The sequence below is a fragment of the Podarcis gaigeae genome (assembly GCF_964106915.1).
Source record: "Podarcis gaigeae genome assembly, chromosome: 10".
Lineage (NCBI taxonomy): Eukaryota > Metazoa > Chordata > Lepidosauria > Squamata > Lacertidae > Podarcis > Podarcis gaigeae.
Genome location: NC_139686.1, coordinates 22,952,286 through 22,967,415, shown reverse-complemented (window position 1 = coordinate 22,967,415; position 15,130 = coordinate 22,952,286). Strand labels below are relative to the sequence as shown.

Sequence of the window (15,130 nt, the reverse complement as noted above, 5' to 3'; positions counted from 1 at the left end):
GTGTTTGGGGATGCTTTCAGGAAGGAGGTCTGGGAAGCTGCCTTATACTGAGTGAGACCAATGGTTCATCTGGCTCTGTACTGTCTACAATAACTGGAATTGGCTCCCAGGGTTTCAGGGAGGGGAAGTTGCGCCTCCCCCCCCTCAATGTTGTAAGACTACAACTCCCATTATCCCTGACCATTGGCTATGCTGGCAGGCACCGATAAGAGCTGGAATCTGACAATATCTGGAGGACCACCAGCAGTTTGATGGAGGTCTTTCATTCCCGTATGTGTAAGCTAACAGTGCTCTCCAGTTTCTGTTTTCATTCTGCAATGGCCTTTCCCAATACTGAGTCTGCAGATGTTTTGGAAGTACAACTCACATAATCCTTGAACACTGGCTATGCTGGCTAGGAATAATGGGAGTTGTAGTCCGACAACAGCTGCGGACCCAAAGATGGAGAAGGACCGCTGCGAGGTGAGAACTGCAGAGAGACTGAAGAAGCAGAGGTATTTGTCTTCTGTTCTGCTGCATCTGCTTATAGAACAAGATAGCCTCCACCACCCCAACACACACGTTGAGAGGGAATGGTTGTGTTTGTAATGGCAACACACACACACTGTGCTGACACAACACTGTTAGTTCTTATCTCACAGATCTGATGCGAGAGGTTTAGATGCAGCAGCATGGCTCCTGATATTTCCACTCAACGACTGTAAGGAAAGGTCTCTCTGGTCTGGCCAGGACCAGTTTAGCTGTCCTGAGGACACATGCCTAGAAACTGCAGCTCACCGCAGTGTTTCAGTTGGAGCTCTGTCAAGCTGGAAACAGTTTCAGCATTCATTCAGGCTGCGCAGAGAGAAAGGAAACTGAAGAGCAGGTGACTGAGGTGAGATCTTGGCATGGATAACTAGCGGCAATTCTCAGAGGGGCATAGCCACTTCTCTGCATTTGCAGTGCCTATTGAATTTTCCTACAGATGGAAAACCACCTCAACATATGGATCCTGAATGTTTTCTTCTTCTTCTCCCATTCAGAAGCAAATGGCCTCTCCCCTCTTCCCCAGTGAATAATGAAAGCTTTGATTAAATAGCTAAAGATGTATTTTGAAACCAGCAATTAACATCTAACAGCGCAGGATTCCAAGGCTCTTTAATTGCTGGTGTGCTTGATCAAATTATAACCTCGGTACGAAGAAGCGAACAAGAGGCTAGCAGAAATGAATGTGAATGATTATTGCTTTTCATAAGCTAATGTGGATGAGGGATATGAATTGCATTTTAATCCAGAGGTGAGGAGCGATATGGGATCAGTTTAGCAATATTTATTCTTGAACTCTGCATGTGTGTAGGACATCCCATGGACTTAAGAGGCTGCCTTTGTGCTCTTAGCATCCTTGAGGATGCTTTGGATATGTATAGTAAGGTCAAAATCTCAGGCGAATTACATTTATTGTCGAGTATATCCACTTCACGCAGGGAAGAATCATAGCTTGGTGGCAGAGGGCATGCTTTGCATCCACAAAGCCCAGATTCAGGTCCTGATATCATCCATTAAAGGGAGCAGATATCAGGTGATGGTTAAAAAGGTATTCCTGAGACTATAGAGAACAGCTGAGTCAGATTAGACAGTACTGGCAGAGAGGGGCACATATTACGACCCAGTACAGAGCAGCTTCTTGGGATTTTACTTCTTTATGTTGGCTGTGGATTGCGCCCTTAACCATCAAGGATGAAAGTCTGGTAAATTTTAGTTTCAAAGTTTCTAGTCCTTGTAACCGTATACCTTAATTCTACTTATTTTAATTTTCTGATACTGCTCTATAAAGCAAAAGCCTCTCTAAATGTTTTTATTATTATTATTTTAAATACATATTAAGTTTGAAGCTGAGGTGCCTGGATGGACTTAAGATACTGAAAATGGGGGATGTGTTAGGTTTATGGAAACCCATGAAGGAATCTGGACTTCATTCCTAGAATGCTCTGTTTAAAAGAGTGAAGAAAGTACATGGGTGCCCTTGACTCTCCACAACTCTCTGCCCTCCTATCGCTTCTTTCTCAGTTTTGTTGATTTGTTTTGTAGTAGTGGAGAAGAGAAGGGATGGGGTGTGATCCTTAAAATAGTCTTTAAATGTCCATTCAAGATCCTATATTGAGCATTTAGGGTGCACACCTTATTTCTGTTATTTTGGGTCATCAATATTGTGTGTTTAAATGTTGGAACTCGCCCTGGGACTTTGGAGAGAAGGGCAACACCAATTAATAATAGTAATAATGACGACAACAACAATTTATTTAACTTATTTGGAATCTGATAAAACCATGGATAAGGAGCCTGAAAGCAAGCCCCTTCCCTTCTTTCAAAGCCCCCAATTATTGTCCTTCGCATGCCCATTCTGTGCCACGGTCTGGTGGTGCACAATGCTACAACCCTGCTGAAATTAAACAGTTCCTGATCTGGTTAGTGACTGGATGGAAGGGTCTAGAACAGCACAATCTGAAACTCTGCTTTTCCAAGGCTTCTGACCACGTGCAGAGAGTCCTATGCAGAGACAGTTGCATGCATGTAGGCACTGTTCTGGCATGCAAAGAAATAAATGTAGGTGAGGGTCATCTAGTCTTGTTTTGTCTCCTTGGGCTGGTAGCATCTCTCCATGGTCTCAGGCACAGCCTGCCCCCCCTTACCTGCTACCTGATCCCTTTTAACTGGCGGTGTCATGAACTGAACCTGAGAGTTTCTGGGTGCCAGTGGTGTGTTGTACCATTGAGCTATAGTTCCTCACCAAATTTATGTAGATTAATTCAATGAGGCAGGACTACCTAATGGAAGATGCTCTAGCATACATCTAGGATCCCTTCTCTGGGCTGGGGGTGAACACTTAATTGCGAACTCAGCTGATGCATGCCAAAACATCATGGTAGCCAAAGTGGGGCCATGAGGAAGTTTTCCACAGCCTCCAAAGTTTGCAAAAGTACACAGGTGAAAGAACGTAATGGGTCAAATGCCAATAACCCAAAATAAGACCAGTGAGAAGGGCTGCAGTGTTTTGCTTCAGGTGAAACTTGTGAGCTTCTGATTCTGAACAGCTGCAGGAATTAAAATTAAATGATGGTTAGGGCAGATTACAGACAACATGGATGGAAAAGAGCTAAGGGCCTTACAGGGCTTGACAGGCAGCCTTCTTCTCCTGCTCTGTTTTCCAAGGTAAAGAGTCATGGAAGCTTCTCAATTCTGCATGTCTGCCTCCTTCCCTGAAGGGGATGCTGCGACATCCCAGTTCTTCCGCCAAATTTCTCCCAGAACCCTCTTGTTCCCCTTCCTTGCAGAAGCAGGAATGGGACAGAAAGGAAAGGAAAGCTTCTGGGAGGCGTGGAGGAAGTTGCTACAGAGCAGGCCCTCTTTTTATACCTGCTTTCCCTCAGGGTTTGTTCTCTTCTTTTGACACCTCCCCATTTTTACGCAGCTAGGAAGTTTGCAGCATGAGGGGTGGCAAGCAATTGAAATAACAGGCCTGGGAGGGGAAATCACAGGCCACTGGCTCCCAAGAGAATCTAATAGTGAATACTAGTGATTCATTCAGATTCTGAAATATACTTTCCAGTGGTATCCTAAGCTGTTGCTGAATGTTGGTTCTTAAAAAAAAATCGCAAGTTAGGGCCTAGGAAGAAACTTGCAGTATTTTTCTAGATGTGGACGACATTCACATTAATTAAAGGAGGGGCTGTCTCTGATATTCTTTCCCCCAAAATTATGCCTTATTGTAGTAAGACACCAGAATAAAAATGGAATTTTAAAATATATGTGCTTAACCCTCAGTCTTTTAAAAATATGCCTTTACTTATTAAGCAGCTATAGCCCTACTTGATTAATCTACTAGTCGTATGACTTAAACCTTACAGTCTTAATTTTTAAAAACTAGCACCTGTTCTGGTGTATACTGAATTAGCGCTCCTATCTTTTGTTGGAAAAGCATTGCTATCTACCTCAGAGATAGAGAATCTGTTGTTGTTTTGGGCTACGACTCTCAACATCCCTGACCCTTGCCATGCTGGCTGAGGCTGATGGGAGTTGGAGTCTAAACATCTGGAAGGCCACATGTTCACACACCTGCTCTGCTTTATATGGGAAAATGGATCTTGCATACTGGAATTCTAAATAATTTAATTTTACTATGTGCTAGAGAGAGAGAGAGAGAGAGAGAGAGAGAGAGAGAGAGAGAGAATATAAGTGAGTGTGTGTGTGTATGAATTCATTATACATTTAATCATGCCCATTAATTTCAGTGGGTCGAATCTGAGCAGGACTAAGCTTGGATGCAACCCCGTTGATGCTACCGTAGCAAAACATCTTTCTTGGTCAGTGCTACCAGCCCTCATGGAGGGAGCTTGCAGTCCTTATACAGAGCTATCGTTTTCAGCATTTCTCTCCATATCCCCCACAGAAGAAGAAGAACATGCAAGATGGCGTCAGTGTTCAGGAGCGAAGAGATGTGCCTGTCGCAGCTTTTCCTACAGGTGGAGTCTGCTTATTGCTGCGTGGCAGAGCTTGGAGAGCTGGGCCTGGTTCAGTTCAGAGATGTGAGTAGACATGGGAACCTGTGGGGTGGGGAAGTGGTGTTGGTTGCACTCCCAAGAACCAGCAGCAAGGGTTAGAAGGTTTTCTTGTACTCGATGCCTTTTCTGTCACCATTCAGCCCCATGTAGAGTGGATTGCTATAGTCTAGATGCGAGGTTACCAGATCGTGCACTGCTGTAGCCAGGCTATTCTGATTCAGGAAGGGCCAAACTGGAAATAGGCTCGCCTGGCCACTGAGGCTACATGGGCCTCAAGGGACAGCAGTGGCTCTAGGAGATATGAACCGTTTTTTTCAGGGGCAACTCCATCTAGAGTTGTCTACCCAGTTTCTCCATCTTGTTGCGATTCAGCCTCAGTTTATTGGCCCTCATCAACCTCATTATGTCCTCTGGACACCAAAACACCTTTCTTGGGGATCGTCCACACTTCCTGCTTTCCCTGTGCCTAGAAAGCATGGGTCCGAGAGCTGTCTTCAGTGCTGCATCAGAGCAAACATCAATCCAGACAAAACCCAGATTGCTGTTTGCTCTGATTGAGCGCTAAAGAGCAGTTTTCACTGGGGGGGAAGCAGCAGGACAAGATCAAGTGTGCTTAAGGCCCATATCATATCTTCTGATATTATAGAATCATAGAATTGTAGAGCTGGAAGGCACTCTGAGGATCATCTAGAGCAACCCTCTGCAATGCATGAATACGATGCTTGAGATGCTCCTCCCTCAGAAGTTCCTCCATCAGACAGTTGATCTGGGTTGCATACGCAATGCATTTAACACACACGTGTACACCCCTCAAGGAATCCTGGGAATTGTACTTTGTTAAGGGTGCTGGGAATTGTAGCTGAAGTTCCCAAGATTCTTTGGGGGAAACATGATTTGCTCTAAATGTATGCTGCCAAGACCTGCCAAGGAAAATGAAGAATATATTTATGTATGTGACAACGGTGGCAAGAGTTTTAATAGCACAAGGATGGAAGATGAAGAAATCCCGACAAAAGAAAAGTGGCAAGAGAAATTGATGAACTATGTGGAATTGGCAAAACTGATGCACAAACTACGTGACCAGGATAACTGTGACTTTAAAGAAGAATGGGAACCTTTTACAAAGTATCTGAAGTATCAACCAAATGAGTTGGACTCCTTAGCAGGTTTTGAATAAACATACACAAATTGATTTGTTAACATAATAGATAGATAGCTTAGCGATTCTTACACTTTTACAATATGCAGAGAACAAAATGCGTTAATAAACCAGAAAGAGGAACTGGGGGAAGTCGTAGGGGGTAGGATATGTGGGGGTGTGAGGGAAAAAATGGGGGGGAATATAATGGTTGAGATAATTTGTTATGTGAAAACTGTTATTAATTTTTTTAAAATAAATAAATAAATAAATGTATGTTGTGTATGCAGTCAACTTAAATCCTCACAGGAGCAAGTTTAACAGAGTTGTCCTCCTCCCTCACCAACACCAATGGCAGTTCTGCCCGTCTTGGCTGTGACGAAAGGCAGTCTCTGTCTGGAAGCACCTTGACCCCAGTTAATATATGGGGTGGGAGCAGAAGAGGTAACAATGTCTGGACCAGAAGGACAGGGCAGCCTCTGCCGCAGAGTTCCTTCTCCTTTACTTTATTGGGATTGATAACATCAGTCAGTGCTGGACTTTAGGCTCTCAAATTTCAGTGGCACCCTTCGCAGTGCAAAAATTCCTCCCCACCTCACATGCTCTGTTCTATAGCATTATTTTGGCGCCCCCTGCAGGGCAGCGCCCAGTACAAGTGCACTGGCTATGCTACCCTAAAACCACCTCTGCTTCAATCCGTAGTGGCGAGGTGCTGTTAACAACTGCTTGCGGGATTTTGTACTCTGAAGGTTGCACTGTCTATGCATATACAGATGGAAAGATTTCAAGAACGTTAAGATTGGTCTGTAAGATTGGCCCAGGGACAGCCAATCCTTTCAGATGAGCCTTTCTAAATTCATTTTGTTGTGGTTGGATTAATTTTTTAATTTTTTTTTGCAAATACGTACAAATCAAAACTTACAAACTTGAAAAAGGAAAAAGAAATTAAGGTTACAAAAGAAGAAGAAAAGAAAAAAGAAAAAAGAAAATCAGAAACATAAATAAATATCATACACTGATACTGTTAAATCTTAATAAAGAAAAAAGAAAATCATAAATAAAATGACATTGTTATTCATTATTAAACTAATACTTTACAGATCAAACACATATGTTTTAAACAATTACCTCTTCCGTGTCATCCATTTTCCTAATAAACTAACATTTCTTAAATATTTCAAATTTTTTCGTGTTTTTTGTTCTCTCGTTCTTTGGTCTTCCGTCAGTCTCACAACAGTTCATTATTCCTAATTGAAACTAACTTACCTGTATTTCAGTGCATCCCTCGGCTTGGTATCAGGGAGTTTTTTTTTTCACTTTTGCAGAGTTACTAATTATTATTATTAATATTTATTTAGTTGAATGCAAATGTGAACAGCTTCCAGCGAAAATTTGTGAATGAAGTCAGAAGATGCGAATCCCTGGAAAGGATCCTTCGTAAGTAGACTTGTAACTTTCTCCTTGTGCTATTCTTCACTAAAATGAGCTACGGAACAGGTTTCTGCTTTATAAAAAGAATAGTAAGTCGGGGATGTAGCAGTAAAAGATGCTGGCTCTTTTTCTGAGAGGTTTTTTTAGCATATTAAAAAACAAAAAAACCCCCCAGAAATAGAGTGTAAACAGAAGACAGCATTAGGCTAGATTCAATTCCTGATATCGGGGCATTTTCGGGATACTGTTCCCGCAGGTGGGTGTGGTTTCACAATGGATTTGTTTTGTAATTTACTAAACAGGCCATTATTCACCACTGAGCTATCTCTTCCCTTGACATGGTCCACAGCAGAGAGCCACCAACCTTTTTGAGCCCATTTTGGGCCCATTTGCAAATAGGAGAAGTTGTTATAGACATCCTACACAGACCCCAAACAAATAATAATAATAACAACTACTACTACTACTACTACTACTACTACTACTACTACTACTACTTTTTATTCATACCCTGCCCTCCCCGGCCAGAGCTGGGCTCAGGGCGGCTAACACCAATAAAATCACAGTAAAAACATAAGGGGAGGGGGAACCAATGTAAAATACAGGTTAAAATGCAATTTAAAATGCAGCCTCATTTTAAAAGCGGAGGGAAACATAAGGGTCAGACTGAGTCCAAACCAAAGGCCAGGCGGAACAGCTCTGTCTTGCAGGCTCTGCAGAAAGATGTCAAGTCCCGCAGGGCCCTAGTCTCTTGTGACAGAGCATTCCACCAAGTCGGGGCCAGTACTGAAAAGGCCCTGGCCCTAATTGAGACAAATCTAACCACCTTGCGACCTGGGACCTCCAAAATGTTGTCATTTGTGGACCTTAAGGTCCTCCACGGGGCATACCCAGGAGAGGCGGTCCCGTAGGTACGTGGGTCCTAGGCCACACCAAACACACACCACACCCTATTTTATTGGCTACAACTGAATGCTTCTTTCGAGCTTCATTTAAGAGGGGTGGGACCTTCTGGGAGCCAAGGAAGACCTCTGGGGGTCCATGCACACCCGTGGGTACCATGTTGGTGACACTTGGCGCATAGTATAGCACTGTTTTACATTCAGGTGAAAATTAGATGGCACCTTTCTTTCTGGTTTGCTCACAGGCTTTCTGGAGAGTGAGATGGGGGATGATATAGTGCTTTTCAAGCCTGAAAAATGCCCAGAGACACCGCTCCCTCGAGAAATGATTGACTTAGAGGTAAGGAGTTTGGGACTGGTACATGCATGTGCCAGTCATGTGCTGGGGAAGTGTTGTGTGTGGCATTGGCAGTTGACCCACTGTATATATTAGGAGAACCGTATACTTCTTAATAGAAATACACTGCAAGGAGTTGTATTTGTCCGTCTGAATGGGGCGGGGAGAAATCCAGAGTTAACAGTAGGGCAATGCTTTTGTTAGAAGCAAAAATAAACATGATGAAGCATTGTGATGAACTACGTTAGCTAAAACGATGAATGGTGGCTGCAAATTTCTAGCAGATCTTGCAGCCAAGGCTGTTTTAGGTTCCAAAGTTCTCCTAATTTTCTTAACTCATTCAGGCCGTAATCCTAAAATCAGAATCAGGAAACTAGGGTTCTCCAGATAATGTTGGACCCAGCTTGCTCATTTTTTTGTGACATTTTTGTTGGTCTTCCAAAAAAGGCATTCCCAGTGGCTTTCCATCATGAGAACATATGAACATTATTGGATCATCAAGCTATAAAGTACTCTCTCTTATCTCTCCTGTGTCTCTGGTATAATCTCTATTGATATCTCATATAATGAGAAATGAAAAGGGACCTATGCCTTTCCTCTACACTGAGAGTAGCCAACTTGGTGCCTACCATATGTTATTAGACTGTACCTCCCATTGTCTCGACCATTGGCCATACTGGCTGGGGCTGATGGGAGTTGGAGTCCAACATTATCTGGAGAACCCTAGTTTCCCCATTCTGATTTTAGGATTGCAGCCTGAATGAGTTAAGAAAATTAGGAGAACTCTGGACCCTAAAACAGCCTGTGCTGCAAGATCTGCTAGAGAGTCACCGTCACCATTCATCATTTTAGCTAATGTTGGTGAAAGGAAGATTTGTTGTGTTTCCTGTTACTTGTTTTAGTGTCTACACATATCTTGAGTAATCCATGAATAATTCATTCTCGGGAACAGCGCTGAGATTTTAATATTCACGGCAAGATTGCCTAACATGCTGAGACGTATTTTGAAATGTTTACCGTGTAATAATCCATCTTTATAGTGATCTGTTTTGTCAGCAGTGAGGTGCATGAAAGAATAATTGGGCATGCCTTTTGTTTTGCTCTGGGTATAAACAGGGAGTTTTGGAGAAACTGGAGGCTGAGCTGGAGGAGGCTAACAAGAATCTGCAGGCACTGAGGCAGAACTTTCTGGAACTCACTGAACTGAAACATCTCCTGAAGAAAACTCAGGACTTCTTTGAGGTGAGGTGATTTTCAAATACACTGTTGGCTTCTCGGAACATTCTACTGGTTGGAAGCAACCTCTTAATTATTTGTTTGAAGCCCTGTGGGAAACCTGGGGCCTGTGGGCAGAATGTGGCCCACCAAGCCTCTCTCTGTGGCCCTCAGAACTCTCCCTAGCCACACACCCTTCCTAGTCATGCCCTCCTTGAATGTTTTTGCCTTGCTGGGATGCATCCTTGAACTCTGAAAATGCTTCTTGCTTGCTTGAGTGTAGGATAGAGAGAGTTGGGTGTATGCCACACTTAAATCCATTAAACCCCTCCATTTTTGCCTATGTCTCTGGCCACCATTGACATTTGGCCCCCGGAAGGCTGCTCAGTCAGGAATGCGGCCCTCAGATGGCTAAATATAGTAGATGTGATAAGTGCCCAAACAGAATTTTCCTGGCCACGTTATGAACTTGGGATGAAAGAACGCTAGCTCTCCATTTCAATGGTCCTGATTATTCTGCTGCTTACCCTTTCCTAGTCAGTCAGCTGCCCTGCTGCTGGTGCCCTCTTGCTTGGGCTCAGAAATTGCCTGCAGGAACTAAGGAATTCTGGGACTTGCAGCTCTTGAGAAAATACATCACATACGGCAGCATAATCTCTATAATCTCTCAAACTCCCAAGTCTAGTTTTAATTGTCCTTTAAAAAATGCCTATGTGCTATAATTTGATGAAGGAAAGGGACCCCTGACCATTAGGTCCTGTCGTGGCCGACTCTGGGGTTGCGGCGCTCATCTCGCTTTACTGGTACAGATTCCGGCTCTTGTGGTCAGCATGACTAAGCCACTTCTGGCGAACCAGAGCAGCGCACGGAAACGCCGTTTACCTTCCCGCCAGAGCGGTACCTATTTATCTACTTGCACTTTGATGTGCTTTCGAACAGCTAGGTTGGCAGGAGCAGGGACCAAGCAACAGGAGCTCACCTAGTCATGGGGATTTGAACTGCCAACCTTCTGGTCAGCAAGTCCTAGGCTCTGTGGTTTAACTCACAGTGCCACCCACGTCCCTCTTTGATGAGGGTACAGAGGCTTATGAAGACAGAAGTGCCTGGCGTGCTCTGGTCCATGGGCTCACGAAGAGTTGGACACGACTAAACGACTAAACAACAAACAGAGGCTTATATATTTAGAGATCCCCAGCCTGGCTGATACCTCGCAGAACTACAGTTCCCAGGAAAGAACAAATGTCTGCTTAACTAGATGATGCTGAACTCCAACTCCCACCATCCCTTGCCATTGGCTGGGGCTGATGGGAGTTGGAGTTCAGCAATATCTGGAGGACCACAGGTTCCCTACCTCTACTCTGATAGTCGCCATTTTGGTGCCAGGTTCAGACACATTTTAAATGATATTTTAATTGGAACTGCCTTTCTGCCCACCTTAGCCTAATGTTTTTAGCCTTTTTTTTTTTTTTTTAAAAAAAAAACCCTTTAGATTTTAAAAACCAAAAGATGGTTTGTGGTTAGTTTTTGCTTTTAAACATTGTGTTCATGCGGCGTCTGAATAGTTTTGTTCACATTTTTTGTACCCTACCTTGGAATTTCATGTTGAAGTGAAGTTCATAAATATTTTAAATAATGATATATACATACATAAATCCTTCTGTTCCATGAACTTTCAAATTAGACCTGTAGGATAAATTTAATTCCTGATTTCAGACGGAAACTAATTTGCCTGATGATTTCTTCAATGAAGACACCTCCGGGCTGTTGGAGTTAAGAAGCACACCAGCAGCTGTTGCTGCAAAACTGGGGTTAGTATCATTTGTGCTGATTTATGTTCTCTTAGAAAGCTCAATATGTGGAACTAAGTGAGGGAATCAGGAAATTAGTCAGGAGGAGAAAGTCAGTGACACAGAGGAAAGGCACATGATGGATCTACACACGGGGGGACGACGTTATAAATAAGTCAGAAATTAAATTGTTATGGCAGAAGAAAAAACCCTATGTAAAAACGCTATAGAAAGGTTTTGTGTTCTCTGGCGCCATCTGGTGTTGCATGTTTATAACGCATTCAAATAACTTTTTTTACTAATGTAGCAGAGTTCCACAGTTTGAGGGAATATAGGCTGGGAAAGGCACGTTTACAGTGGAACCTCTATTTGTGACCATAATCTGTTCTGGAGGTCCATCCAAAGGTCAAAACGGGTCGTCGGGAGAGGCGCTGTTGTGTGCAGACGCAGGCGGCAATTCCCCGCTTCTGCGCATGTGTGAACGGCAATTACCACCCCTGTACATACTCAAACGGTGGCACACCCGCCGGTTACTTCCAGGTTTGTTGCGATCACGACTTGGAATGACTGTAAGAAGAGGTGGTGGTAAGTAGAGGTTCAACTGTATTCTGTAGCAATAGACTTTAGTTCAACACAACTCTGGACACTTCATCAGTTGAAGAGTCTAGAATATTTTAACTGATCAGCCTGATCTAGTTGAATGGCTAGTACCTTGAGGAGGATTTTTCTTTGATATTCCTAGCCCTACATTAGTTGCAGAGGTGGAGCTTTGTTGCTAAGTTGCAAACCTACCTTGTGTTTTATATGTAGGGAGTAAATTGGGGAAGTATATTTAATCCTGAAGTCCTATGTTCTGTGGGAAACTACCAAAGAAATGGCTGGCTGCCTGAATTTAAGAAGCACGGGGCTTGACTCACTCTCTAGCCAAAAGAGCCCCCAGCAGCGTTTAAAAATACAAGTTTATGCAGGGTTTGTGAAGCATGGGAAATATAGGTTATTAGAATTTTAAATACCCCATTTTTGACACTTACAACATGCCCCTGCATTGCACCTCCATCTCTACCCCTTTTTCCGTGAATCGACTACATACTTTAGTAAGTTTAAATACAGTGGTACCTCAGGTTACATATGCTTCAGGTTACATACGCTTCAGGATACAGACTCCGCTAACCCAGAAATAGTGCTTCAGGTTAAGAACTATGCTTCAGGATGAGAACAGAAATTGTGTTTTGGCGGCGCGGCGGCAGCAGGAGGCCCCATTAGCTAAAGTGGTGCTTCAGGTTAAGAACAGTTTCAGGTTAAGAACGGACCTCCGGAACGAATTAAGTACTTAACCTGCGGTACCACTGTACTTTACTTACATAATTGGAGGTCTCATTCATGCGTCAGCCAACGCTGCAACACAGGCAATAACTTCACGAGTACAAAACACAAATATGTGTAGTGCTTAGTGTGGAGAGGGTTGACTTGTGACATATCCCTTCTGTTTGTGTGACACGCAGATTCATAGCTGGCGTGATCAAAAGGGAAAGAATGGTGCCTTTTGAGCGTCTGCTGTGGAGAGCCTGCCGAGGAAATATCTATCTGAAGTTCAGCGAAATGGACACACCCCTGGAGGATCCGATCACTGTAGGTGGAGATGGTTTAAAAAACAAAACAACCCAAAAAATTTTTGTCACTTCTGCTGTTGTGTTTGGTATGTGCAGCGCCATTAAATTGCAAGGGTAGTATTTCGTCGGCTGCGACTATTTTAAAATTCCACTTGGGTTGCATTTATTTTCTCCAGAAAGAAGAGATGAAAAAGAATGTGTTCATTATCTTCTATCAAGGGGAGCAACTCAGACAGAAAATCAAGAAGATTTGTGAAGGGTAAGGGGAAATGTGCTGTTGAGAAAGCAGTGCTGGCTGTAACGGAGGTGTTTTTTCTATTGTGATAAACAAGAGATTGGGACAGAACTAAGAATCCTGTGCAGAGTGGCATTTCCCTCCCCCATCCACCCCCCACCCCCGTATTCCACATATAGAAACCAACTGGAGCAACAGCTGAATCTTACTTTAGCACTGGGGATGTGGGACAGCACCCTTCACCACACCTGAGGACAGCAAGATACTTAGTGGGGTGCGTTGCAGGCTGTGTAGCACATATAGCTTTTCCTTCCAACACCTCCCTGCCTCACTCTGCCGGTTGTGACTAAATAGGTTCATCTCTCAAACCTGAGCATGAGGCAACCAGTCCACTTTGCAAAACTGTACCTCCTGCCTTTATCCCTCATCATAAGGTCACCTACCTCCTTTGTCTAATGGTAGAGCTGGCCAAGACTAAGGTCTTGCGCATACCCTGCTTTTTTAAACACGTTTCTTCCCCCAAAGAATCCCGAGAACTGTAGTTTTTAAGGAGTTGTAGCTCTGTGAAGTGCAAGCTACAGTTCCCAGGATTCTTTGGGGTGTTGTGTGTATGTTTTAAATGGGCTTTAAATGTATGGTGTGTCCTCGGCCTTAATAAGCCCATCTTATCATTCCCTGAGTGGTAGGAAACCAATCCACAAGGCACCATCCTACTTCCTAGCTCTAGCAGTCATTTTCTTTTTTTTCTTTTTTTAAAATAATTTTTTATTGAAGAAATTTCAACATAATCAAACATTCAAATTACATTTTACAATTTCCATTAAACCCCCCTCCCCGGCGACTTCTAGCAGTCATTTTCAATAATTTCTGACTCAACTTCAGGAAGAACTTGATGGTGCTACGAGCTGTTCGGCAGCACTGGGTCGGAAGGTGGTTGACTATCCTTCATTGGAGGTTTTTACCATATTTTTCGCTCCATAAGACACACTTTTCTCCTCCTAAAAAGTAAGGGGAAATGTCTGTGCGTCTTATGGAGCAAATGTGTGGTCAATCGCTGGCTCCCTTTCTGGCCCCGCCCCCTTGCCCAGGCCTCCATTGTTGAATGTTCTGCAGACGGAGGCTGTTTGTTTCCCAGCGACATGTGACTGGCTGATTGGATTATCTGTCTGGAAACTGTAGAAACGGCTCCCTTTCCTTTCCTAAAGAAGCTGCAGAACTGTGAGCCGAACCCCATAAAAACAGTTACAGATAGGTAGCCGTCTTGGTCTGCCATAGTCAAAACAAAAAAAATTCCTTCAGAAGAAGTGTGCATGCACACGAAAGCTCATACCAAGAACTGACTTAGTTGGTCTTTAAGGTGCTGCTGGAAGGAATTTTCCCATAAAAACAGAATTTTTTCCCTTTGCAAAGTAAGCTCAACAACTTTGAGCTCATCCTCAAAAAGGGCTTTTCCCCTTTGCAAAACAAGCTGCACAACTGTGAGCTGATCCCCCCCCAAAACAGGGCTTTCCCCCTTTCCTCCTCTAAAAACTAGGTGTGTCTTATGGTCAGGTGCCTCTTATGCAGCGAAAAATACGGTAAGCAGAGGTTGGGTGGCCCATCTGTCAAGGAGTCATTAACTGTGATTCCTGCATTGCTGGGGTTTGGAGTTGATGACCCTTCCAGCAGCACAATTCTATGATTCTCTAAGTCAGAATCATGCCCAAACTGGGTGTGTGCTGCTGTAGTCCATTGGCGATTCTGGCACATTGTTTTTGACAAGATGCAAATACAAATAGCTAATAGGCATCTGAGACAGCAGTACAACTCCAGCAGTGCAAGAGCTTGCGCCTCTTGTTTTTACTGCAAGTTGTTTTTAATTAGTGTCATTGCTCTGCCAGTTTCACGCGTGGCAAATCCACACGCAGACCTATCAAAATATATAAAGTGGAATAAAA

The 15,130-nt window shown here is 43.5% G+C and overlaps 1 protein-coding gene across 3 annotated transcripts in view; it reads left to right on the top strand.

Annotated features, from left to right (window-relative positions):
- The first annotated feature begins 3,225 nt into the window (after nt 1-3,225).
- The window catches only part of ATP6V0A4 (ATPase H+ transporting V0 subunit a4), a 34,638-nt gene continuing 22,733 nt past the window's right edge, over nt 3,226-15,130 (top strand). Inside the window, exons 1-8 of one of the 3 annotated variants that reach the window (XM_083700132.1) lie at nt 3,226-3,408; nt 4,433-4,562; nt 7,035-7,113; nt 8,255-8,349; nt 9,463-9,588; nt 11,275-11,369; nt 12,851-12,977; nt 13,135-13,217. In XM_083700132.1, coding sequence (XP_083556258.1) covers nt 3,320-3,408; nt 4,433-4,562; nt 7,035-7,113; nt 8,255-8,349; nt 9,463-9,588; nt 11,275-11,369; nt 12,851-12,977; nt 13,135-13,217 — 824 coding nt within the window. In that variant the 5' untranslated portion in view covers nt 3,226-3,319. Of the gene's footprint in view, nt 3,409-4,233; nt 4,563-7,034; nt 7,114-8,254; nt 8,350-9,462; nt 9,589-11,274; nt 11,370-12,850; nt 12,978-13,134; nt 13,218-15,130 lie in introns of those variants that run through there. The other 2 variants (XM_083700131.1, XM_083700133.1) reach the window with 2 other exon arrangements.